Source organism: Oncorhynchus nerka, linkage group LG8 (assembly GCF_034236695.1).
Source record: "Oncorhynchus nerka isolate Pitt River linkage group LG8, Oner_Uvic_2.0, whole genome shotgun sequence".
Lineage (NCBI taxonomy): Eukaryota > Metazoa > Chordata > Actinopteri > Salmoniformes > Salmonidae > Oncorhynchus > Oncorhynchus nerka.
In genome coordinates this window covers 53,676,747-53,703,350 of record NC_088403.1, presented here as the reverse complement: position 1 = coordinate 53,703,350, position 26,604 = coordinate 53,676,747, and the positions used below count along the sequence as shown (strand labels likewise).

The following is a 26,604-nucleotide window of genomic DNA, read 5'->3' as shown; positions in this document are numbered from 1 at the left end:
TTCAAACGTCGTCGCTAGCGAGTCAAAAAGAGTGCTTCGACCCCTCCCATGGCCCTCTAGTGGGCATCCACGACACAAGGTGGACTTCCTCTCTGGGTGGAATGCAACAAAAAGAGTGCTGCCCCGCCAAAAACCGACTCCCCCCACATGCACACAAATCAAAGGAGGGCTCTTCTAGCCACCTTCACAAGCGTCCCAGAAAGTCTCGCCTCTGGGTTTACAAGCTCTTCTTTCGGGCTTCGCCTCTTCCTACAAATACTTTTTATAACTAAACCAATATAGACCACAGCCTGTTTCCAATGGGAACAAATGAGTAACAGAATAATCGATGAGAAAATGTGCAGAATGTTGGCCAAAATCCATCTTCTCCCACTGCCGGCTTCTTCTTACTACAATATTTGGTAGTGAGTGGAAACGCCAAGCGGTTGCTTCACATTTTTACATCCGGTGAAATATCTGTCTCATTGTTCTATCGGTTCTTCCTCTCTGATTTCAGGAAGAACAGTTAATGGCCGTGTTCGAGGTTAATGGCTAGAAGGGATACAGCTTTTGTCAAATGAGCCTTCTAGCCATGTATGTGTTCAAGAGTCAAAAGCGCAATGTATAATGGGTAAATTGTGACTGACTGACTTTTTAGTAAATAATAATGAGTCGTTACTTATGATGCAAGGTGATTTGTAGATCAGTCAGTAGACAGTCGCCTGCAGTCGTTTTGATGCTCTCGAACGCGGCCGATGTTTCTTCAGCGTCAGTAGAGCGGGCATTAACTTCAGCCTTTCTCCTCTTAAGAACTCTTAGAGGTATGTACATTTTAAATAGATTTAAGGCTATTGGCACAGTCCAGTTAATGTTTCTCTTTCCGAGTTATGTTATAGTGGAGACTACAAATCCTCTGCATTTGAAACTATTAAAATTAGCTTTTCCAAAGGTCTCGCAATAGTACTGTAATGAAACAGGCAGAGAGCAGGTCTCGAACCTTCGACCTTCTAGCCCGAAATCCAACGCGCTATCGACTGTGCAGCAAAAGCATGCTCGTGTGGCAGAGTCGAGTCCAGGGTCGATATTTATAAACTGGTATATGGCCAATATACCACAGCTAAAGGCTGTTCTTTCACGACCCGAGTGCCTAGATAAAGCCCTTAGCCGTGGTATATTGGACATATACCACAAACCTCTGAGGTGCCTTATTGCCATTATAAACTGTTTACCAAAGTAATTGGAGCAGTAAAAATAAATATTTTGTCATACCTGTGGTATATGGTCTGATATACCACAGCTGTCAGGAAATCAGCATTCAGTGCTCAAACCACCCAGTTTATAATTAAGCAATAAGGCCCGAGGGGGTATGGTATATGGCCAATATACCATGGCTAAGGGCTGTTCTTAAGAGCAACTCAACTTGCGGAGTACCTGTACACAGCCCTTAGCTGTGGTATATTGGACATATACCACAAACCCCAGAGGCGTCTTATTGCTATTATCAACTGGTTACCAACGTAATTAGAGCAGTAAAAATATATGTTTTGTTATACCTGTGGTATACGGTCTGATATACCACGGCTGTCAGCCAATCAACATTCAGGGCTCAAACCACTCAATTTATAAAGAATCTTTTAGGATGCCATATAGCCCCTTTGGGTTGTAGAAAAGCAACATATAAGGTGTTGGTTTCATGAGCTGAAATAAAATACCCCAGAAATGTTCCATATACACAAAAAGCTTATTTCTCTCAATGTTTTACATCTGTTAGTGAATATTTTTCCTTTGCCAAGACAATCCATCCACCTGACAGGTGTGGCATATCAAGGAGCTGATTAAACAGCATGATCATTACATGTGCATTTTGTGCTGGGGACAATAAAAGGTAACTCTAAACTGCAGTTTTGTCAAACAACACAATGCCACAGATGTCTCAAGTTTTTAGGGGGCCTGCAATTGATATGGTGACTGCAGGAATGTCCACCAGAGCGGTTGCCAGAGAATTTAATGTTCATTTCTCTACCATAAGGTCTCACAACCGCAGACCACGTGTATGGCGTCTTGTGGCCGAGTGGTTTACTGATGTCAACTTTGAACAGAGTGCCCCATGGTGGCGGTGGGGTTATGGTATCGGCAGGCATAAGCTACGGACAAAAAACACAATTGCATTTTATTGATGCCAATTTGAATGCACAGAGATACTGTGACAAGATCCCAAGGCCCATTTAAAATCGTTGTGTTTATATTTTTCTTCAGTATAAGTGTAGATTAGATATAAAGTTAGGCCTACTATAAGTCCCATAATTATTTGTTTTATTTCATTAAAAAGTGAAACTATACTCACCTCCTTGCTTTTCTTCCTCAGATATCCCTGCGTAGATAAAATCGTCAGGAGTTATGGAACACAAGATTGATTTTCAAGAACTCCTGGCCAGACTGGTTATCTCAGAGCCAACAGATCCTATTATCAAGTGCATTATTAATAATAATCTGGAGAGACTGAAGAAATTGATTAGAGGCAAGGACATCAATGCATTGTACCCTTGTGTTGAGTTACAAGATGAAGTAACCCCTTTAATGGCTGCTGTTGCATTTGCAAATCAGGAGATTTGTACATTTCTTCTGGGAAAAGGTGCTGACCCCAACAAACCATCAAAGAGATATTTAGTACCACTGCATTATGCTGGACTGCAGAAAGTTCCAGTGAATATAGTGACAACATTACTGGAAGCAAAGGCAGATCCAAATGGTCTAGTAGAAACAGGCCTACCTGTAAAACCAAAGTTCTCTCCAATTCAATTAGCACATGACAGAGAGGATGTTGTGAAGAAGTTGCTCGAATCTGGAGCTGTAATGTGGCTAAATCATGGCATCCATCCTGCAATTGATCTGAAATTGGCCACAATAATTGAAAACTTTGCTAAAGAGAGTGAGTTCTTTTCCAAAATCAAGATTTTTTAAAATTTTGTGGAAGCAGTAAAACAAACATCCCCAACAGAAGTGTTCAGCAGCTTTGCCCAGAACCTTCGACAGGTGAACCCCCAAACCCACCTTACTATGGTTGACATGTGCTTTAACATTGACGGTCCATATGCAGAAAAATACCCCCAAACAGCCATTACATGGTTGAACGACTCCAATAAACTAGATTACTATGTTGAAGATGTAAGCAAACGTCTGTCTACAATTCCTCAGCTTTTTAGGACAATTGCATTGAAATCCTTAGATAGAGTTGTTTGCGCCATGAAGGAAATACCCAATGAGCTGTCACTTACCCTAATTCCTGAGTTAGTGAAACTGCTTTCCTGTAAAACAGAAGATGATCTTGTTCCATTGATCATTGTTATACTCTATGGCATCACACAGAAGACAAAAGACAAGGATCGTTGGAGCAACTCTGACCTTGAGGAAATATGCAAGCACATTGTCCCATGCACACAGAGGAAGGGTTATCCCTCTGAATTGAAGATGTATGCCTATGCCTTGCTAGCAGATCTTTACACATTTAGTTGTGTTCCTGGTTACATCAGCTTTCTGGGACTGACTCCGGTACCTGAAGAACTACTTATCTGGGGACGGGATGAAAACCTGAAAGTAAAGATGAGAGATTTAAACAAGTCCTTAAACGGACAACATTCTGTCTCCAAGTCAGCAAGTGAAGATTCAAAAGACAGTCATTTGTCAGAAACCAAGAAGAAGAAGAAGAAGAAGAAGAAGAGGGGAACGGCAGAAAAACAAGACATACCAAAAGAAGAGACCGACACACAAGAAAATAAAACCTGTTTAGCCTTCAATACTTCATCTACTGCTGTTGAGGAATCTGGCCTTGATCAGTGTTCTAGTGTCAAGCCGTTCCACCCCACCACTGACACGTCACCATCACAGCGCAAATGGCTCAAAGTCAGCAAGCGGTGGGAGACACAGTTAGAGAAGCTTGCCAACGTGGATGAACGTAAAGTTTATAGGGTAGGAAACCTCACTATTGTAGATGATGCAGAATTCTACATAGCAAAGGGAAGTGATGGAACTGAGGTCTTCTTGGGCCTCAGGGATGATGGCACTGAAGTAGCCATAAAGAGAATGACCAGATTAAACTATCAAGTTCTCAAGAATGAGGAGGAATTCCTACGTCTTCCTAAACTTGATAATCCCTACATTGTAAGATATGTTGACTTTGCAGAGGATACAATCTTTGGCTACCTTGTTCTTCAGCTGTGCGAATACACCTTGGATGAATACATCAATGACCACTTACCAAAGGACAACCCTCATGTTCTGAATGAAATTGTACATGATGTTCTCTCTAGTCTAGGAGTGCTTCACAGTAAAGACACCAACATACTCCACAGGGATATCAAACCCCAGAATGTTTTGATAGGTAAGACCACATTTCATTATGTCTTGACTTAACCTCCTGTTCGCAGAGACCGCAGAAGACACAAACCAATGAGCATCAGTCAGGGAGTAATGTGAAAAGCATTGAGCAGAATATGTTGTCATATGTACTTTATTTGGGCTATACATTCGATGTCCGTTTTAAACAGCACTGATCATTGGAATAAAATATAATATGATACAACAATGTCATTCTATAATTGAACAATAATGATAATTCTGATATTTTTAAACCACACATGTCATTATTAAACTGTTAGCATGGTTTTCTCATCAGATGTTACCGGCAGGGCACGATTAGCTGATTTTGGTATAAGTCGACAATTGACCACGGGACAAACGACTGTAAAAACAAGAAGTGCTGGAACAAAATGCTGGATGGCCAGGGAAACTTTCGATGAAGATGGCGATATCAGATATAAGCGGAGCACTGATATTCAGGTTTGTGTAATGAAAATAGGTAACGTTATCTTGGTTTCCATAATGTTTTTCTTATTGTTCAAATGCTTGCTGTCATTTCCAGGTGGTTGGAATGTTGACATATTACATCCTGTCTGGTGGACACCACCCCTTTGGCAGAGGTCCTCGATGTGAGAGCAACATTCTGGATGGGAAGTACAATCTGGATCACGTTGTAGATGAGGTTACAAATGACCTCATTGAGTGGATGATCAACAAAGACCCAAAAAAGAGACCTACTGTGGAGGAGACCTTGGATCACCCCTACTTCTGGGATGAGAAGAGGTAAGAAGAACTGCTAATACTAGTCAATCAAAAGGTTTGGTTAAAAATGGGCAATCTGGGATTAAAACAAAAATGAAGAGTTCATCTGGCTGTTTTTTTGTAAACTGCTGAGGGATGCATCTGGAGAAATGTAACCACTCTTAAATTTCTAGATGGAACTACTGTAGGTCTGCAAATACTGACCATCCATGATAACTTATCACACAGATAAAAATGGATAACTTGTTAAAGATGATGCTAGGATGCTTGAGCACAAGAAGAGCCCATGCCCAAGTATATAAAATATGCAATATGTATGTATTGACTAGACATTTTGTACTGCACCCTGTTGTCTTTCAGGAAAGTTGAGTACTTGAGAAGAATTGGGAATGAGAAGGAGGTCGGGAAGTATAGTGATGCTGACCCAGAACTTCTAGAAGCTCTGAAACAAAGTGCCATGGAGAGAACCTTCTGCCAGTGGAAATCCAAGGTGGGCCATGTGTCATTTTCTTAAATTGTGTTGGAGGTGGCTTATGGTAGAGAAATTAACATTAAATTCTCCGGTAACAGCTCTGGTGGACATTCCTGCAGTCAGAATATCAATTGCACTCTCCCTCAAATCTTGAGACATCTGTGGCATTGTGTTGTGTGACAAAACTGCAGATTTTAGTGACCTCTTATTTTCCCCAGCACAAGGTGCACCTGTGTAATGACCATGCTGTTTTAATCAGTTTCTTGATATGCCACACATGTCAGGTGGATGGATTATCTTGGCAAAGGAGAAATGCTCACTAACAGGCATATAAATACTTTGCGCCCAAAATTTGAGAGAAATAAGGTTTTTGTGCGTATCGAACATTTCTGGGATCTTTTATTTCAGCTCATGAAACATGGGACCAAAGCTTTACAGGGCTCCGGGCAGCCGAGCGGAAATGGAGGAAAATTCGCCTCCCTGCGGACCTGGCATCCTTTCACTCCCTCCTCTCTACATTTTCCTCTTCTGTCTCTGCTGCTAAAGCCACTTTCTACCACTCTAAATTCCAAGCATCTGCTTCTAACCCTAGGAAGCTCTTTGCCACCTTCTCCTCCCTCCTGAATCCTCCTCCCCCTCCCCCCCCTCCTCCCTCTCTGCAGATGACTTCGTCAACCATTTTGAAAAGAAGGTCGACGACATCCGATCCTCGTTTGCTAAGTCAAACGACGCCGCTGGTTCTGCTCACACTGCCCTACCCTGTGCTCTGACCTCTTTCTCCCCTCTCTCTCCAGATGAAATCTCGCGTCTTGTGATGGCCGGCCGCCCAACAACCTGCCCGCTTGACCCTATCCCCTCCTCTCTTCTCCAGACCATTCCCGGAGACCTTCTCCCTTACCTCACCTCGCTCATCAACTCATCCCTGACCGCTGGCTACGTCCCTTCCGTCCTCAAGTGAGCGAGAGTTGCACCCCTTCTGAAAAAACCTACACTCGATCCCTCCGATGTCAACAACTACAGACCAGTATCCCTTCTTTCTTTTCTCTCCAAAACTCTTGAACGTGCCGTCCTTGGCCAGCTCTCCCGCTATCTCTCTCAGAATGACCTTCTTGATCCAAATCAGTCAGGTTTCAAGACTAGTCATTCAACTGAGACTGCTCTTCTCTGTATCACGGAGGCGCTCCGCACTGCTAAAGCTAACTCTCTCTCCTCTGCTCTCATCCTTCTAGACCTATCGGCTGCCTTCGATACTGTGAACCATCAGATCCTCCTCTCCACCCTCTCCGAGTTGGGCATCTCCGGCGCGGCCCACGCTTGGATTGCGTCCTACCTGACAGGTCGCTCCTACCAGGTGGCGTGGCGAGAATCTGTCTCCTCACCACGTGCTCTCACCACTGGTGTCCCCCAGGGCTCTGTTCTAGGCCCTCTCCTATTCTCGCTATACACCAAGTCACTTGGCTCTGTCATAACCTCACATGGTCTCTCCTATCATTGCTATGCAGACGACACACAATTAATCTTCTCCTTTCCCCCTTCTGACGACCAGGTGGCGAATCGCATCTCTGCATGTCTGGCAGACATATCAGTGTGGATGACGGATCACCACCTCAAGCTGAACCTCGGCAAGACGGAGCTGCTCTTCCTCCCGGGAAGGACTGCCCGTTCCATGATCTCGCCATCACGGTTGACAACTCCATTGTGTCCTCCTCCCAGAGCGCTAAGAACCTTGGCGTGATCCTGGACAACACCCTGTCGTTCTCAAATAACATCAAGGCGGTGGCCCGTTCCTGTAGGTTCATGCTCTACAACATCCGCAGAGTACGACCCTGCCTCACACAGGAAGCGGCGCAGGTCCTAATCCAGGCACTTGTCATCTCCCGTCTGGATTACTGCAACTCGCTGTTGGCTGGGCTCCCTGCCTGTGCCATTAAACCCCTACAACTCATCCAGAACGCCGCAGCCCTTTTGGTGTTCAACCTTCCCAAGTTCTCTCACGTCACCCCGCTCCTCCGCTCTCTCCACTGGCTTCCAGTTGAAGCTCGCATCCGCTACAAGACCATGGCACCTCAGTACCTCCAGGCTCTGATCAGGCCCTACACCCAAACAAGGGCACTGCGTTCATCCACCTCTGGCCTGCTCGCCTCCCTACCACTGAGGAAGTACAGTTCCCGCTCAGCCCAGTCAAAACTGTTCGCTGCTCTGGCCCCCCAATGGTGGAACAAACTCCCTCACGACGCCAGGACAGCGGAGTCAATCACCACCTTCCGGAGACACCTGAAACCCCACCTCTTTAAGGAATACCTAGGATAGGATAAAGTAATCCTTCTCCCCCCCTTAAAAGATTTAGATGCACTATTGTAAAGTGGCTATTCCACTGGATGTCATAAGGTGAATGCACCAATTTGTAAGTCGCTCTGGATAAGAGCGTCTGCTAAATGACTTAAATGTAAATGTAAATGTACATGTTGTGTTTATATTTCTGTTCAGTGTACTTACCTGTACACTGAGTGTACAAAACATTATGAACACCTGCTCTTTCCATGACATAGCTTTCACCTGGTCAGTCTATGATCCCTTACTGATGTATCTCGTTAAATCCACTTCAATCGGTGTAGATGAAGGGGAGGAGACAGGTTAAAGAAGGATTTTTATGCCTTGAGATAATTGAGACATGGATTGTGTATATGTGACAAAATATACACTACCTTTCAAAAGTTTGGGGTCACTCTGAAGTGTCCTTGTTTTTGAAAGTATCTGCAAAACACCAGTCCTTGTTGTCCCCAGTCCAGCCGTGCTGCTGCTCCAGTTTCAACTGTTCTGCCTTATTATTATTGGACCATGCTGGTCATTTATGAACATTTGAACATCTTGGCCATGTTCTGTTATAATCTCCACCCGGCACAGCCAGAAGAGGACTGGCTACCCCACATAGCCTGGTTTCTTCCTAGGTTTGGCCTTTCTAGGGAGTTTTTCCTAGCCACCGTGCTTCTACACCTGCATTGCTTGCTGTTTGGGGTTTTAGGCTGGGTTTCTGTACAGCACTTTGAGATATCCGCTGATGTACGAAGGGCTATATAAATACATTTGATTTGATTTGAACAGGGAAGAGGAGACCCGGGATGCTGGCCTTCTAGGCAGAGTTGCAAAGAAAAAGCCATATCTCAGACTGGCCAATAAAAATAAAAGATTAAGATGGACAAAAGAACACAGACACTGGACAGAGGAACTCTGCCTAGAAGGCCAGCATCCCGGAGTCGCCTCTTCACCATTGACGTTGAGACTGGTGTTTTGCGGGTACTATTTAATGAAGCTGCCAGTTGAGGACTTTTGAGGCATCAAACTAAACACTGATGTACTTGTCCTCTTGCTCAGTTGTGCACCGGGGCCTCCCAATCCTCTTTCTATTCTGGTTAGTCAGTTTGCGCTGTTCTGTGAGGGGAGTAGTACACATCGTTGTACGAGATCTTCAGTTTCTTGGCAATTTCTCTCGTGGAATAGCCTTCATTTCTCAGAACAAGAATAGACTGATGAGTTTCAGAAGAAAGGTCTTTGTTTCTGGTCATTTTGAGCCTGTAATCAAATCCACAAATGCTGATGCTCCAGATACTCAACTAGTCTAAAGAAGGACAGTTTTATTGCTTCTTTAATCAGGACAACAGTTTTCAGCTGTGCTAACATAATTGCCAAAGGGTTTTCTAATGATCAATTAGCCTTCTAAAATGATACACTTGGATTAGCTAACACAACGTGCCATTGGAAAACAGGAGTGATGGTTGCTGATAATGGGCCTCTGTACACCTATGTAGATATTCCATAAAAAATCTGCCATTTCCAGCTACAATAGTCATTTACAACATTAACAATGTCTACACTGTATTTCTGATCAATTTGACGTTATTTTAATGGACAAAAAATGTGCTTTTCTTTCAAAAACAAGGACATTTCTAAGTGACTGCAAACTTTAGAAAGGTAGTACATAAGTGCCTTTAAACAGAGTATTTTAGTAGGTGCCAGGCGCACCGGTTTGTGTCAAGAACTGCAACGCTGCTGGGTTTTTCACACTCAACAGTTTCCTATGTGTGTCAAGAATGGTCCACCACTCAAATGACATCCAACCAAACTTGACTTTGTGGGAAGCTTTGGAGTCAATATTTCCCTTTCCTCATCTTGTTGTTTTGTGTTCACAGCTGCCGCCTGATTTGATCGAGAAGATGGATGGCAGAAAGCCCTACCCTGAGAACATGTTGGGGTTACTACGCTTCATACGCAACCTCCATGAGCACTAGTAAGTAAGACTAATGTTTTTCCCAGTACTAGCTGTTTTCGCTCTCTTACCAAATCTGTCGTTCTGCCCTTGAACAAGGCAGTTAACCCACTGTTCCTAGGCCGTCATTGAAAATAAGAATTTGTTCATCATAACTCAAATCAAATCAAATCAAATTTATTTATATAGCCCTTCGTACATCAGCTGATATCTCAAAGTGCTGTACAGAAACCCAGCCTAAAACCCCAAACAGCAAACAATGCAGGTGTAAAAGCACGACTTGCCTAGTTAAATAAAGGTCAAATAAATTGAAGGTGGCTGAGTGTTTTGTTTCTCCTTCTGCAGTGCTGAGGATTTTGAGTCTGTTGACCTGATGAAAATGTTCCCTGATCTCTTTGGATGTGTCTACATGTTGGCCAAGAAACAGGACTGGAATTCAAGGCCTGGTCTGAAAAAAATGTGTCCGAGAGATTTAAGCTCATGATTCTGAAATGTAAACTGTATGCCATTTTAAACTGATGAAATATGAACTAATGTCATACTCAAGACTCTTTGTAAGTAGAGCCAGTGATCTGTGTTAAGGACATTTTATATTCTACATTTTCACTGATAGACCTAATATACATGTGATTTTTACAAACCAAGATTACATGGTTGTAGCATACCTATCATGGGGGATTTGAATGTAAAATATAACCTTGTGAAATCTAAGGCTTTTTGTTTACTTGTTTCAGCTTACTTTTTACACAAAGCATTGATATGATAGCAATGACTTGTCAACTTTATTGTTCATGCAGTTGTTTTTTTAAAGGAATCTAGTAGGTTTTGTCCAGTGTTGTCCACTTGTTTTTGTTGTTTTCCATTTTAACACAGCTGGTAGACAACATAAAATATGCCTCAGTGACACTTCTACTCTAACAACTCAAACATTCATGGTTGTTTTTATTTGGAGGTTTACGGGATTTGTAATAATATGAATTATCTGGATGAGATTTTCTAGAGATGTCTGGATCAAAATGTTTACATACTATCGTTTCTTTATTTTTTACATCTGTGTATTGCTTGGTATGAACATGAAGCCTACCAAGTGTTTATTGAAACAACTGTTCTCTATTCAGTGATTCAATCAAGGAGCTCTGACGCCCTTTTGTGGATAGAACTGAGGATCATCCGTTTTCTATGAATTGAACACCAAAAGAATCCAGCAAGTCTCAATATAATAAAAGGTATAAAATAGCTAAATAGAACTGTACTTTTTTTCAACCCTCCCGTACAACCCCACCCACCTGCAACAGCTGGCATATATAACAAATCTCAGCAGCAGAAACACCAGCAGCCCCACATAAACAGACCTCCTTCCTGGTATAAAGCCACAATCAGCCACATATCCAGTATCAGATCAACCATAAGAAAACAGAACTCAGAGAGTCGTCAGGAATTCTGACACAGGTTAGGTGACACTGGGTTGTCACTCCTGCATGGTGTCTGTAAACCTAAATGCCACACCTTTGTGCTTGCTATAGCTCTTCAGTACGGAAGCACAGACAACATTTGTCTTCTGTTCCTCTTTGGAACCAAGAGGTCTAGTCTGTTTTAAGAATACACACCCTTCCATTCTAATCCCCCTTTGTTCTAGCACTTTATAAATGTTTTTTTTCTAAATATTCAATTTCAGCCATTTGTTTTGAAAGTAGTGTTCAATTCAACAATTGTGTACTACACCATCCATTTCATATGGTAAGTCCTGCAATTTTGTTTGTGCAATTAGGAGGATATGTTACGAATTCCAAATTGGACAATATTTTACAAATAAGTTCTAAAGATCCTGGACCGCATCATTAACTTCTTGGCAAACTGCTTCAATGGCCCCGACTGCAGTGGAGGGGCCCAACACCACAGCAGTTATATTGAGAGATATTACTGTTTGTTGCTTGCGTCATCCCTAAGATTCTATTTAGACATATTCAAGCCATCATAGAAAGTGAGATCGCAGCCCTGTTCTTTAGTGTCATCTCCTGGCTGCTGAGGTGGTGCACATCTAATCTCTGCTTTCCATCAGGCCTGCTGCTGGGTTCTATGAAAAGGAAGACTTTCCTTTGGCTCCAGTCTCAGACAATGGGACGGACGTGGCTCGGCACTGCACTGAAGTCCCTGCTGCAGTAATTCTGTGTTGACAACTACTTCTGCTTTCAGCACTTACCCACAGTGCTGCAGTGAAAACTAAGTTTTGACCTCATTTGCCTCTGATGGTTTCTCAGGTCTCAGCTCTTTGCAGCACAACATGACTTCTATCACAGCAGTTTCACATAAAAGACTGACTGTTCTTCAGATTCAAGTCTGATACAACTTTAAATCTTGAAGTACTTTGAATGGGAGTTTTAGTTTTGTTTCGTTTGAGAAGTTTCAAATGAAGGAAAGTGTCCTTAAGCATTAGGTCTAAACAGGGTGTACTCTGAAAGTATAGGACTTGATTTTAGTCAAAACAATTCAAATTCATACCTTCCTGACAGCAGCAGTTAAATGAGTGATGGAGGATGTGGGTTCCATCACCCAGTATGTATGCCTGCCCTGAATAACCCCACTTGTGTAACAGATGTCCGCCCAGCTAAAGATATATACAGGAAGATCTTATATGGTCTCTTCCTCGTTAGTAGAGCAGGTACTGTGAGCTAAAGGCTTAAAGAGATTTCTCCTCTAGAACTCCAAGGGGTACTTACTTTGAGGAATAAGGTTGATTTTCTTTAGGCTGTACAGAAAGATTATGGCAAATTACTGGTATCCCATAGAAAAGTGCTGGCGCAGTTGTTTCCCCATCATGACCTCATCATTGGGATGTCTATTGTTCCTGGGACTCAGTCCACCCAATCCAATTTGCATATGGCTAAAGCACTACATGTACCAGATATCATTCTAGGTTGGCTTTCGGGAAGTACTTTTATTGCTGTCTCTACCTCAGTACAGTGGGCACTGTAGGCGTCGAGGTGAGAGGACGTTTCTCCTCTAATGAGGTAAGTACATTTTAAGAATAAGGTTTGTATTTAAGACTGTTCTGTTTAGAATATGGGTAGGGTCATCAGCAATATGTTGTGGGCATCTGTCACTAAGCATGGTGATGCTAGGGAAATTAAGCAGAGGTAATATTGTTCGATAAGCTGATTATTTTGAACTAACAGTGATCCTCCCCATAATGCAGAAGGTTAGGATGCTTTGATAGGACATAGTCAAGACAGTGTTGCCAACATTGTAGGGGCTCAGTTCTCATTAAGAATCCACCAAATGTTCAGACTTTGCTATATGCACAGCCAAACAACAGAAGTGTTGGATTCAACTTTCAATTTACTCATTGCAGCGCGCCAGTGTGAAACTTGCTAGAGTAAATTATTTGAAGTCAATTTATAAGTAATTTTATATGTCGATATGAAACAGACAATCATATCAGTCAAAAATATCAAATTCCCAGCTTATGCTTCAATACCGACTTTATAAGATGTTTAAAAAATAGTTACATTTTTTATTCCATAACATACAGTAAGGCATCGTTGGCAGAATAGATGGATGCAGTTCAATGCATGATTAATATAATTCACCAATACATTTCTTGGTAGTCCAAAAAAATATTGGTATCAGGTTGTAAATCATAGCTGGCCTGGTATGTTGTTTGCTGTCTCCACCCATTCGGGAGGCACTGTTTCAGTTTCAATGACTCAATATTTTGAACAAAAACGGACGACTGAAACTAAGGCTGGGAATGTCAATACAATCAAACTAGCAATGGCAATGATCACAAGTCAGTCATAACGTGGCTAATAGGCTAGCGCACATGTCAAACACAAGGCCCATGGGCTGAATAGGACACACAAGTGAGTATAAATGAGTCAACAGTTAAGTCATCTGCTTTATGAAAATACAGCTTTCATGTGTCCCATTTACAGCGGAGAGAAAGTGTACAGACACATGCCACAGTCTGAGCTAGGCTACTAAAATGTTGCATTCCGGCTTCGGTTTTTAAAGCCTGACAATTAATAACCAAAAAACAAAACAGCATGTAAAACAGAAACATGTAGGCCCATTACAGCAACATTTCAGCAGTAGTCTTGATTGGCTACCCAACTATAATGGCTACATTTTGAGTGCACCATACAGCAATGATACATTCAACACCAGTGGTGATCCATGCTGCGCAGAAAAACACATGGCGGTAGGTCAAAGCATGCAGGAAAACATGCAAGCGGTTTCATTGTTCCATCTCTGTCAATGTGTTAGAAAGGGAGGGAATTCAAAGATGCAACAACCAACTAAAACCTGAAAATAATTTGAAACCTGTGAATTTCTGACTCAGTTGACAGCCTCGGTTATCTGTTTCAATAGTAAGCCTACTATTAGCCGACTTGCACAGTACAGCTTGGGTTGGTCTGACTGTGAAAGACCAGGATGAGATTTAGCATGTTCGGTAATTCAAAGTGTATGTTACTGTTTCTCATAGTATGTTTCACACAGGGCACCTTTTTTTCTCCGGGTGGGCTGTTGGAAATGTTTTGGCAACATCTGAGTAAAACTCACTTCACCAGGCACCACTACCTCATCGGATGTAGTCTATAGCCTAAGTAGAGGTGTATGCATATAAACCATCATTCATGAACTCAACATTTTTATACAGCGAAAGAAAAATAGTTTATCAGATAACAAAATCATAGGTAGAATGGAGCCTGAGGGGATGGCTGCCATTTTATGTGCTCTGAACCAACTGTGCTATTTTGTTAGTTTTTTCACATTGGTTTTAACTAGTGTTTTTACTAATTTTGTACATAATGTTGCTGCTACCGTCACTTATGACCAAAAATAACGTATGGACATCAGAACAGCGATTACTCTCCTCAAACTGGACAAAGATTTTTTCTTTATTGACTCTGACGCAAAATATATATTGCTTTCTCGGGAACAGCCCCAAATCCCTGTCATTTGCGTGAAGACGGAGAAAAGGGAGGCAACCATCAGTCCAATTAGCCAACTTGCAATCATTGGATAACAAAATGGATGAGCTCTGATCAAGGATATCTTACCATCGGGACATAAAAAACTGTAATATCTTATATTTCACAGAGTCGTGGCTGAACGACGACATGGATAACATACAGTTGACGGGGTTTTCGGTCCATCGGCAAGATAGAACAGCTTCCTCCATTAAGACAAGGCGTGGCGGTCTGTTTCTATTTGTAAATAACAGCTGGTGCATGAAATGTAATATTAAGGAAGTCTCAAGGTTTTGCTTGCCTGAGGTAGAATATCTCATGATAAGCTGTAGACCACACTATTTACCAAGAGTTTTCATCTATTTTTCGTGGTTGTCTATTTAACACCACAAACCGATGCTGGCACTAAGATGGCACTCAACGAGCTGTATAGGGCCATAAGCAAACATGAACATGCTCATCCAGAGGCAGAGCACTCCTAGTGGCATGGGACTTTATTGCAGGGAAAATGAAATCATTTTTAACTCATTTCTACCAGCATGTTAAATGTGCAACCAGAGGTTAAAAAAAAAACATATTGGCCACCTTTACTCCACAAACTCCGCCGGGCTAGACAATCTGGACCCTCTCTTTCTAAAATGATCTGCCGAAATTGTTGCAACCCCTATTACTAGCATGTTCAACCTCTCTTTCGTATCGTCTGAGATTCGCAAAGATTGGAAAGCTGCCGCGGTCATCCCCCTCTTCAAAGGGGGTGACACTCTAGACCCAAACTGCTACAGACCTATATCTATCCTACACTGTCTTTCTAAGGTCTTCGAAAGCCAAGTTAACAAACAGATTACTGACCATTTCGAATCCCACCATACCTTCTACGCTATGCAATCTGGTTTCAGAGCTTGTCATGGGTGCACCTCAGCCACGCTCAAGGTTCTAAACGACATCATAACCGCCATCGATAAGAGACATTACTGTGCAGCCGTATTCATCGACCTGGCCAAGGCTTTCGACTCTGTCAATCATAACATTCTTATTGGCAGACTCGACAGCCTTGGTTTCTCAAATGATTGCCTCGCCTGGTTTACCAACTACTTCTCTGATAGAGTTCAGTGTGTCAAATCAGAGGGCCTGTTGTCTGGACCTCTGACAGTCTCTATGGGTGAGCCACAGGGTTCAATTCTTGGGCCGACTCTCTTTTCTGTATACATCAATGATGTTGCTCTTGCTGCTGGTGATTCTCTGATCCACCTCTACGCAGACGCCACCATTCTGTATACTTCTGGCCCCTCCTTGGACACTGTTATCTAACCTCCAGACGAGCTTCAATGTCATACAACTCTCCTTCCGTGGCCTCCATCTGCTCTTAAGCGCAAGTAAAACTAAATGCATGCTTTTCAATCGATCGCTGCCCGCACCTGCTCGCCCGTCCAGCATCACTACTCTGGACGGCTCTGACTTAGAATACGTGGACAACTACAAATACCTGGGTGTCTGGTTAGACTGTAAACTCTCCTTCCAGACTCACATTAAGCATCTCCAATCCAAAATTAAATCTAGAATCGGCTTCCTATATCGCAACAAAGCATCCTTCACTCATGCTGCCAAACATACCCTCGTAAAACTGACCATCCTACCGATCCTCGACTTCAGTGATGTCATCTATAAAATAGCCTCCAACACTTTACTCAACAAACTGGATGCAGTCTATCACAGTGCCATCCGTTTTGTCACCAAAGCCCCATATACTACCCACCATTGCGACCTGTACGCTCTCGTTGGTTGGCCCTCGCTTCATACTCGTCGCCAAACCCACTGGCTACAGGTTATCTACAAGTCTCTGCTAGGTAAAGCCCCGCCTTATCTCAGCTCACTGGTCACCATAGCAGCACCCACTCGTAGCACGCGCTCCAGCAGGTATATCTCACCAGTCACCCCCAAAGCCTATTCCTCCTTTGGTCGTCTTTCCTTCCAGTTCTCTGCTGCCCATGACTGGAATGAATTGCAAAAAAATCTCTGAAGCTGGAGACACATCTCCCTCACTAGCTTTAAGCACCAGCTGTCAGAGCAGTTTACAGATCACTGCACCTGTACTTACCCTATCTGTAAACAGCCAATCTATCTACCTACCTCATCCCCATACTGGTATTTATTTATTTATTTTTGCTCCTTTGCACCCCAGTATCTCTACCTGCACATTCATCTTCTGCCGATCTACCATTCCAGTGTTTAATTGCTATATTGTAATCACTTCGCCACCATGGCCTATTTATTTCCTTAACTTACCTCATTTGGACTCACTCTATATAGACTTTTTGTTTTCTTTTGTTCTACTGTAATATTGACTGTATGTTTTGTTTATTCCATGTGTTACTCCTATTTGTTGTATGTGTCAAATTGCTACGCTTTATCTTGGCCAGGTCGCAGTTGCAAATGAGAACTTGTTCTCAACTAGCCTACCTGGTTAAATAAAGGTGAAATAAAAAAATTTAAAAAATAAACACAGAGATGCGTACAAACCTCTCCCTCACCCTCCATTTGATAAATCTGACCATAATTCTATCCTTCTGATTCCTGCTTACAAGCTAAATCTAAAGCATGAAGTACCAATGACTCGCTCAATAAGGAAGTGGTCAGAGGAAGCAGATGCTAAGCTACAGGACTGTTTTGCTAGCACAGACTGGAAAATGTTCCGGGATTCTTCCAATGGCATTTGAGGAATACACCACATCATTCATTGATTGTAAGAATCCTTCCGTTCCTCCTTGTCACTTTTTAACAACTCCCCTGTAGACCGATATGTTTCCACTGCCTGGGCTATGTCGTCGGCTGACAATGGGTTGGCTTGCCCCACAACCATTTTTAAGTCACTGGGTAATTCCCTCAATATCTTGTCCACTACGAGGGTCTCTATCACGTCCTACTCCCTTTCCAGATTCTAGCCACTGTTTCGTCAGTCGTATTAATGCGAAGATCTGGGCACGGACGGGTTGGTCAGCTGTATAGGTCCATTGATGGAACTTTACGGCCCTATCTCTGGCAGTCAGCTGGTACCGGGACAGGATCTCGGTTTTTAGTCGCCCATAGTCCGCAGCTTCGCGGGAATCCAGGTCAAATTAGGCTTCCTGAGACACCCCGGTCAAAAGAGGGGCTAATGCGCTCGCCCATTCTGTGGGCGGCCACTCTTCCATGAGGAAGGCCTCAATATCATCCTCCTTGGAGAGACGAGGTAAGATGGCGTGAGCAGCCGCTCTTGGCTTAATTCTAGGTTCTTCTCGCTGGCTCAGCTGTTGTTGCAGGAGTTCTTTGTGATTTGTGAAAAGCCATCCACAACAACCACAATCCGTAAGACGTAAATCACTAAATGAGAGAGCAGCAGTGTGATTCACATCAATGCGCTATGTAGATATGTAGACTACACCACTGCTGTCATCCTGACCTCCAAGCGTTTATTCATGTTGGATAATCTTTGGATGCCGACAGCAGTCACACCATTGGAATACATAGCTTGGACTGTAGCCTACAAAAGCCTATTCATGATCTTTTCCCGCGATCCATCAAACACATTTGGTGTGTCATCATAGTGGTCTCTTACTTGTGGTCAGACTCGTTCAGGTGGAACAAACTTAAACTTGAGCCTTTTTTCAATGCTGATTCGAATGTCATTGAGAAAACAGAGAAGTGTCAAATATATTTTTTTCTTGCAAGCATCCTTTCCAAATTTCAAAGTAATCCTCGAAGTAATCATTTCGTTTTTTAAGGATCTGTAATCTGATTACAATATTTTTGCTGGTAATGTAATGGATTTTTTCTGTGTAATCCGCTACATGTAATCCGTTACTCCCTAACACTGGTGACGGATTTGATGTTCCAATTCAGTGGTTGTCCTCAAGTACTGACATAATCTCAATATCCACTACATGTATTGATAGTGGGGATAGGCTTGGTTGACTTTTTTTCCTAAAGTTGATTTGCATCTCTTTGGGTTTCCTTGTGTTTAGTACTGATGAGTTTTTGGTACAGTGCCGGAAATGTTGCTGTTTCCATGATAAAGATTGTGAAAACAAATGTAAGAAGAGTTGTCTAAAGGACTAAATATACCTGTTGCACCTGTCTAGGTTGGGTTTCAGGAAGAACTTTAAATTGTGTCTCTTCCGCATCAGTAGAGTGGGCACTGTGAGCTTCGGGCTGAGAGAGGACGTTTCTGCTCCAAGAACTCTAAGGGGTACGTACTTTTAAAGTCCATTTTTGAGAGTATTGGCACAGTCCAATGAATGCTGCTCTTTCCATGGTATAACAAATCCTAACTCTGCATTTGACATAATATAAAACAGCTTTAATAGTATTTCAGTCAGGTAAAGGCACCACACAGGTATGCACCAGAGATGTAAAACTGCAAGATTTATTTGAGTTATTACTCTCCTAATGAACTAAACCAATTGTACTGTACAGTATATTCACTGTATCTATTTAGACACTAATAACATATACATTATAAGAGGATATTATACACTGTTATTTAACATACAAGATCATACTGAAAATATCATGTTAAGTATGAATCCCATTTCAATTTGATTTAATTGAAAAATATACTCATGACTTTTTCTCCCTCAGATATCCCTGCGTAGAAAAAATTGATAGGAATTATGGAATACTTTTTTGAACATCTGGCCAAAATCTCAGGGCCAACAGATCCTATAATAAAGTGCATTATTAAGAATAATCTGGAGAGGCTGAAGAAATTGATTAGAGGCAAGGACATCAATGCATTGTACCCTTGTGTTGAGTTACAAGATGAAGTAACCCCTTTAATTGCTGCTGTTGCATTTGCAAATCAGAAGATTTGTACATTTCTTCTGGGAAAAGGTGTTGACCCCAACAAACCATCAAAGAGATATTTAGCACCACTGCATTATGCTGGACTGCATAAAGTTCCAGTGAATATTGTGACAACATTACTGGAAGCAAAGGCAGATCCAAATGGTCTAGCAGAACAACAATTCTTTCCAATTCAATTAGCACATGACAGAGAGGATATTGTGAAGGAGCTTCTCAAATCTGGAGCTTTAATTTGGCTAAATCATTGCGTCCATCCTGCAATTGATCAGAAATTGGCCACAATAATTGGAAACTTTGTTGAAGAGAGTGGGTTCTTTTCCAAAATCAAGCTTTTTTTACATTTTGCACAAGCAATAAAACAAACATCCCCAACAGATGTTTTCAAGCACTATGATCTTCACTTACTAGAGGAGAACCCACAAACCCACCTCACAATGATTGACATGTGCTTTAACGTTGAAGGTGCAAATGAAGACGAATACTTCCAGAAAGCCATTAAATGGTTGAACGACTCCAAGAAACTAGTTTCCTATGTTGAAGATGTAAGCAAACGTCTGTCCACAGTTCCTCTGAAATTTAGGGCAGGTGCATTGAAATCCTTAGATAGAGTTGTTTGCGCCATGAAGGAAATACCTAATGAGCTGTCACTTACCCTAATTCCTGAGTTAGTGAAACTGCTTTCCTGTAAAACAGAAGATGATCTTGTTCCATTGATCATTGTTATACTCTATGGCATCACACAGAAGACAAAAGACAAGGATCGTTGGAGCAACTCTGACCTTGAGGAAATATGCAAGCACATTGTCCCATGCACACAGAGGAAGGGTTATCCCTCTGAATTGAAGATGTATGCCTTTGCCTTGCTAGCAGATCTTTACACATTTAGTTGTGTTCCTGGTTACATCCGCTCTCTGGGACTGACTCTGGTACCTGAAGGACTACTTAACTGGGGAAGGGATGAAAACCTGAAAGTAAAGCTGAGAGATCTAAATATGACCTTAGACAGACAACGTTCTGTCTCCAAGTCAACAAGTGAAGATTCAAAAGACAGTCATTTGAAGAAGAAGAAGAAGAGGAAGAAGAAGATTAAGAAGATGAAGAGGAGAACGGCAGAAAAACAAGACATACCAAAAGAAGAGACAGACACACAAGAAAATAAAACCTGTTTAGCCTTCAATACTTCATCTGCTCCTGTTGAGGAATCTGGCCTTGATGAGTGTTCTAGTGTCAAGCCATTCCACCCCACCACTGACACGTCACCATTACAGCGCAAATGGCACAAAGTCAGCAAGCGGTGGGAGACACAGTTAGAGAAGCTTGCCAACGTGGATGAACGTAAAGTTTATAATGTAGGAAACCTCACTCTTATATATAATGATGATTACTTTCGCATAGCAAAGGGAAGTGATGGAACTGAGGTCTTCTTGGGCCTGAGGGATGATGGCACTGAAGTAGCCATAAAGAGAATGACCGGATTAAACTATCAAGTTCTCAAGAATGAGGAAGGATTTTTACGTCTTCCAGAGCTTGACAGTAGCGGTATTGTGAGATACATGGACTTTGCAGAAGACGATTTCTTTGGTTATCTTGCTCTTCAGCTCTGTGAATACACTCTGGATGAGTACATTAATAAACACCTGTCCAAGGACGACACTCATGCCCTGATGAAAATCACTCAAGAGGTGCTCCGCAGTTTAAGTGTCCTTCATGGTCCAACTACCAAAGTCCTTCATCGGGATATCAAACCTCAGAATGTTTTGATAGGTGAGATATACTATAGCATTGCACAGTTCAGCCTTTCACTCCCACTAAATCTAATACATGGCTTTCATCATTGTGTTAAAAATCCATATGCAGTATCTTAAAGTCATTTTCTAGTACCTATACTTATGAAAAGCATGATATTGTGATATTATTTATCCTTTACAGGTATCAATGGAAATGCAAAATTGGCAGATTTTGGCATAAGTCGCAGATTGACAGTGGAACAAACAACTCTATACACAGTCCCTGCGGGAACAAAATGCTGGATGGCCAAGGAGACGTTAGACAAACAAGGCTCTGGATATAAGAGGAGCTCTGATATACAGGTTGAGCAACGTGAAGATAGAATAAAGATTATTTCCTGTTTGTAGAGCGATGGACTGAATTATTGTTGTAATTTCAGGTGGCTGGGATGTTGGTATACTACGTTCTTTCTGGTGGACACCACCCCTTTGAAGGTCCACTTGGTGATGAACTTGAACAGAATCGAAACATAATCAAGGGGACTTACACACTAGAACATGTGGCAGACGAGGTTGCAAAGGACCTCATTGAGTGGATGATCAATGAAGACCCTGATGAGAGACCTACAGTGGAGGAGACCCTGAATCATCCCCTCTTCTGGAAACCACAGAGGTGAAAATCCTTATTTGTCACTTGAAAAGTTGTTTTATTAGTATGTCTTAGTGTATAATAGGTAATAATGAAAATAATAATAAACATGGAGATAAAACTAAATTCTAGTTACAGTTACATGATTGACACGGTGACACAATTATATTACTCTGTGCATAATTACAATAATTCATATTATTCAAATGTATTAATGCATTAAAGCAAATGTAATCTGTCCAACAAATTATAAACCAAGTGTAAAGGTAGTTAGCTTTCGATAAAGTTTGTAGACGCCTTAGGTTTTATCATCATGCAAGATTTGCATTATCCATGGCATGAAATTCTTACCTTACATAGACACCTTTGCCAGAGACTTACACCTATTTGCATCACTTGAGGCTTCCCATCACAACAAGTGATGGGACGAATTATGAGGCAGTGCCATTCTTAAAATGATTAGCATGAGACTGAGAGGGAAATTACAACATGGACATAACTTCCCCTATAATTTGTTTCAAATGTATTGATGTTCATCGTTTGATCAGGAGATTGGATTACTTGATCAAAATTGGGAATCAGAAGGAGGCAGAGAACCATCGTAATGCTGACCCAGAGCTCGTTCAAGCGCTAGACCAAGGTGTTGAGACGAGATCCTTCTATCAGTGGAAATCCAAGGTTAGCCAGACGACGTTTTATTCACTACTTACCACCACAAGCCATTTATGAGAGTGTAAAGCAATGTTAACGCATACAGCAATTCTTTACCTTCACAGCTGGCCCCTTCGTTGATCCAGAAGGTGGAAGGTGAAAAGAAGGCCTACGCTGAGAACACATTGGGGTTACTGCGCTTCATACGCAACCTTGATGCACACTAGTAAGTCAAAAAACAACAATTAGTGTTAGTGGCACTGATCTAAATGTCAAATTGCTTTACATTTCAATCAATTGGGGAATTGAATAGATACTGTACTTATTTCAAATCCTAACATGACATACCAGATATCAAGTTAGATAATAAGATTTCCTCTGATTTCTGTTAATCAAATCTGCCTCTGTAATTGACTTAACAGTATGTTGAAACTGCCCAACACTGACATCATAGAAAATGGCTTTTGTGTTTTCTGTCTTTCTGTAGCACTAAGGTTGCGGATAAGGATGCAGATGCGGCCTGCTCTGTTTGCAAAGATCTGGTGACAACGTTTCCTGATCTCTTTGGATGCGTTTACAAGTTTGCTAAGAAACAGAACTGGAATACAAGTCGACCTGATCTCTGCATTTTTTTTAATGCAGAGGAACTAAGCTCATGATGCTGACATATACAGTGGGGCAAAAAAGTATTTAGTCAGCCACCAATTGTGCAAGTTATCCCACTTAAAAAGATGAGAGAGGCCTGTAATTATCATCATAGGTACACTTCAACTATGACAGAAAAAATGAGAATATTTTTTTTTCAGAAAATCACATTGTAGGATTTGTTATGAATTTATTTGCAAATTATGGTGGAAAATAAGTATTTGGTCAATAACAAAAGTTAATCTCAATACTTTGTTATATACCCTTTGTTGGCAATGACAGAGGTCAAATGTTTTCTGTAAGTCTTCACAAGGTTTTCACACACTGGTATTTTGGCCCATTCCTCCATGCAGATCTCCTCTAGAGCAGTGATGTTTTGGGGCTGTTGCTGGGCAACACGGACTTTCAACTCCCTCCAAAGATTTTCTATGGGGTTGAGATCTGGAGACTGGCTAGGCCACTCCAGGACCTTGAAATGCTTCTTACGAAGCCACTCCTTCATTGCCCGGGCGGTGTGTTTGGGATCATTGTCATGCTGAAAGACCCAGCCACGTTTCATCTTCAATGCCCTTGCTGATGGAAGGAAGTTTTCACTCAAAATCTCACGATACATGGCCCCATTCATTCTTTCCTTTACACGGATCAGTCGTCCTGGTCCCTTTGCAGAAAAACAGCCCCAAAGCATGTTTCCACCCCCATGCTTCACAGTAGGTATGGTGTTCTTTGGATGCAACTCAGCATTCTTTCTCCTCCAAACACAACGAGTTGAGTTTTTACCAAAAAGTTTTATTTTGGTTTCATCTGACCATATGACATTCTCCCAATCTTCTTCTGGATCATCCAAATGCTCTCTAGCAAACTTCAGATGGGCCTGGAAATGTACTGGCTTAAGCAGGGGGACACGTCTGGCACTGCAGGATTTGAGTCCCTGGCGGCGTAGTGTGTTACTGATGGTAGGCTTTGTTACTTTGGTCCCAGATCTCTGCAGGTCATTCACTAGGTCCCCCCATGTGGTTCTGGGATTTTTGCTCATCGTTCTTGTGATCATTTTGACCCCACGGGGTGAGATCTTGCGTGGAGCCCCAGATCGAGGGAGATTATCAGTGGTCTTGTATGTCTTCCATTTCCTAATAATTACTCCCACAGTTGATTTCTTCAAACCAAACTGCTTACCTATTGCAGATTCAGTCTTCCCAGCCTGGTGCAGGTCTACAATTTTGTTTCTAGTGTCCTTTGATAGCTCTTTGGTCTTGGCCATAGTGGAGTTTGGAGTGTGACTGTTTGAGGTTGTGGACGGGTGTCTTTTATACTGATAACAAGTTCAAACAGGTGCCAGAAATCTTACTTGTTTGTAGGTGACCAAATACTTATTTTCCACCATAATTTGCAAATAAATTCATAAAAATTCCTACAATGTGATTTTCTGGATTTTCTTTCTCATTTTGTCTGTCATAGTTGAAGTGTACCTATGATGAAAATGACAGGCCTCTCTCATCTTTTTAAGTGGGAGAACTTGCACAATTGGTGGCTGACTAAATACTTTTTTGCCCCACAGTATGTGTTTACAGTCCAATTCTGTTTTTTTTTTGCCCAATTATTGGCAATTATTGGCAATAGAGCTGTTCTGATTGGTCAAAAGACCAAAAATATCAGAATTGGGCTGTGTAAACACAGATTTTTTTTCATTTGGAAGATGCTGTTGAAATTCAATATATTTATGTTTATATATATCAACCATTATTTAGAGTAAATAGATTAGTGCAAATTTGACACTATGTTTTGAAGGAAAATGGTTGATTTCAGTATAATATTTTCAGGAATACTTTCTATTAGATTGTCACAAAAAATATATTATATGGTACATAGGCCAGCAGTGTATAAAAAGGGTTTGCTACTCATTATTCTATTTTAGCCTGCAGTTGTAAGTAGGCCCAGTGATTGTCATGCATTCTGAGTGGGAGATTTTATGGAGGAACACTGTTAACTGTTGCCTACTAGGGTATATAGTCATGTATGATTGTTCATGTAAGATAATGTTTGATGCTGGAGTCATGAAATACTTTCTTAAAAAATGACTGTTAAATTGTTGCATAATTCCCAACGTAATCCCGCCTATTGAAATTGTATGGTTATTTTGGGGCAAATGACACGCTGCAACAGTTTGGTTGACAGAACGTTCTGCCCTTGTTGTTGTCCTGATCATGGCAGAAAATGTTACTGTAATGTAACAGCCATGGTTGTTTTATTAAAAGCTTGTTATACTATTAATTCATCCCTATAAAGAAATTGAATTGACAGCCTGTCTGTCTGAACTCTAAGCTTTTACTTGATATTCCAGTGGTCAATGCTTGGTCTCCCTGCAGAGTTCAACACAATTAACTATTTAGGCTCCATGTAAGGCTTGAGGGGGCTGCCTGAACATAATGGAAACCTGGAGGGAAAGAAGAGCTATAAGTCCTAGAGTGAACACAATGTAAACTGCCCACAAGAAGCCCTCAACTTAATTTAGGCTTGAGAGTTGCCTGTATGGTTCATATAACATATTATACAGCATCTATACAACTCATGTGCCCTTTTCTGTCAAATTAGGTCATTTCTAGGCAATATTTTTGACCATATAGGGGACCCCTTTTGCCTCAAGAGCAACCCCAAAGGCAAAAGTAAGTAAAATACCTTTAAAAGGACCTCCTCATATTCTCTTTGAGAAACTGTTCTGTTCTGAAGCTACTCGAATCATACATGACAAGTCCCCGAGCACCTCTCTCAATACACCTAGGATCAAATATAATTTTATTGTGAACATGTCCCACCCTCTGACATCCCTGCCCACCAACAACAGCTGACGTTAGACCTAAACATAGCAGCCAGCGGAGGAGAATCTCAATTCACCTTGCTGAAAGAACACAATTGTAGCCTTAACCGATTAACGCAGGAAAAACCGTGACAACTGCGTGTCGGGAAGACGCCAAGAAAATGTGAATAGTTTGAAAAGGAGTGAAAGTGATTGGCAAGGCCTGGTCAGCGAGGTGAGCGCGCTGAAAAAACCCTGTGACAATCGGTTGCGTGAGCCATCAGTGATGATTAGCGAATAGAACTACGGTTGCCAAATGGAAGGACAAACTAAAGTCTCAATATACATCTTTTGTTACGATTATGAAGCCAAGTCTATGGATTCTAGGGTTGTTTGTGTGCATATACCCCACACAACGTATTTTAAAACAAAGCGATTTACCGCCTGGTCCGTTCCAAAACAATAGACAGTATGTTGTGAAAAGTAGGTAGAATCTTAA

At 41.7% G+C, this 26,604-nt stretch overlaps 2 protein-coding genes across 3 annotated transcripts; both read left to right on the top strand.

Annotated features, from left to right (window-relative positions):
- Positions 1-417: 417 nt before the first annotated feature.
- Positions 418-11,069, top strand: LOC115122196 (uncharacterized). 2 transcript variants are annotated; one of them, XM_029651388.2, is made up of 7 exons: positions 418-800; positions 2,345-4,357; positions 4,652-4,815; positions 4,898-5,118; positions 5,458-5,587; positions 9,757-9,854; positions 10,179-11,069. In XM_029651388.2, exons 2-7 carry the CDS (start codon positions 3,037-3,039, stop codon positions 10,315-10,317), a joined length of 2,073 nt encoding a protein of 690 aa, XP_029507248.2. In that variant the 5' UTR covers positions 418-800; positions 2,345-3,036; the 3' UTR covers positions 10,318-11,069. The 2 variants fall into 2 exon arrangements, with proteins under 2 accessions (XP_029507248.2, XP_064877980.1); XM_065021908.1 differs by lacking the exons at positions 9,757-9,854; positions 10,179-11,069 and adding an exon at positions 6,364-6,787.
- Positions 11,070-19,434: 8,365 nt separating this feature from the next.
- On the top strand, positions 19,435-23,362 carry LOC115122197 (uncharacterized). The gene is made up of 6 exons (XM_029651390.2): positions 19,435-21,406; positions 21,572-21,732; positions 21,810-22,042; positions 22,567-22,696; positions 22,795-22,895; positions 23,157-23,362. The coding sequence occupies exons 1-6, from the start codon at positions 19,450-19,452 to the stop codon at positions 23,326-23,328; spliced, it is 2,754 nt and encodes a 917-aa protein (XP_029507250.2). The 5' UTR covers positions 19,435-19,449; the 3' UTR covers positions 23,329-23,362.
- Positions 23,363-26,604: the final 3,242 nt, after the last annotated feature.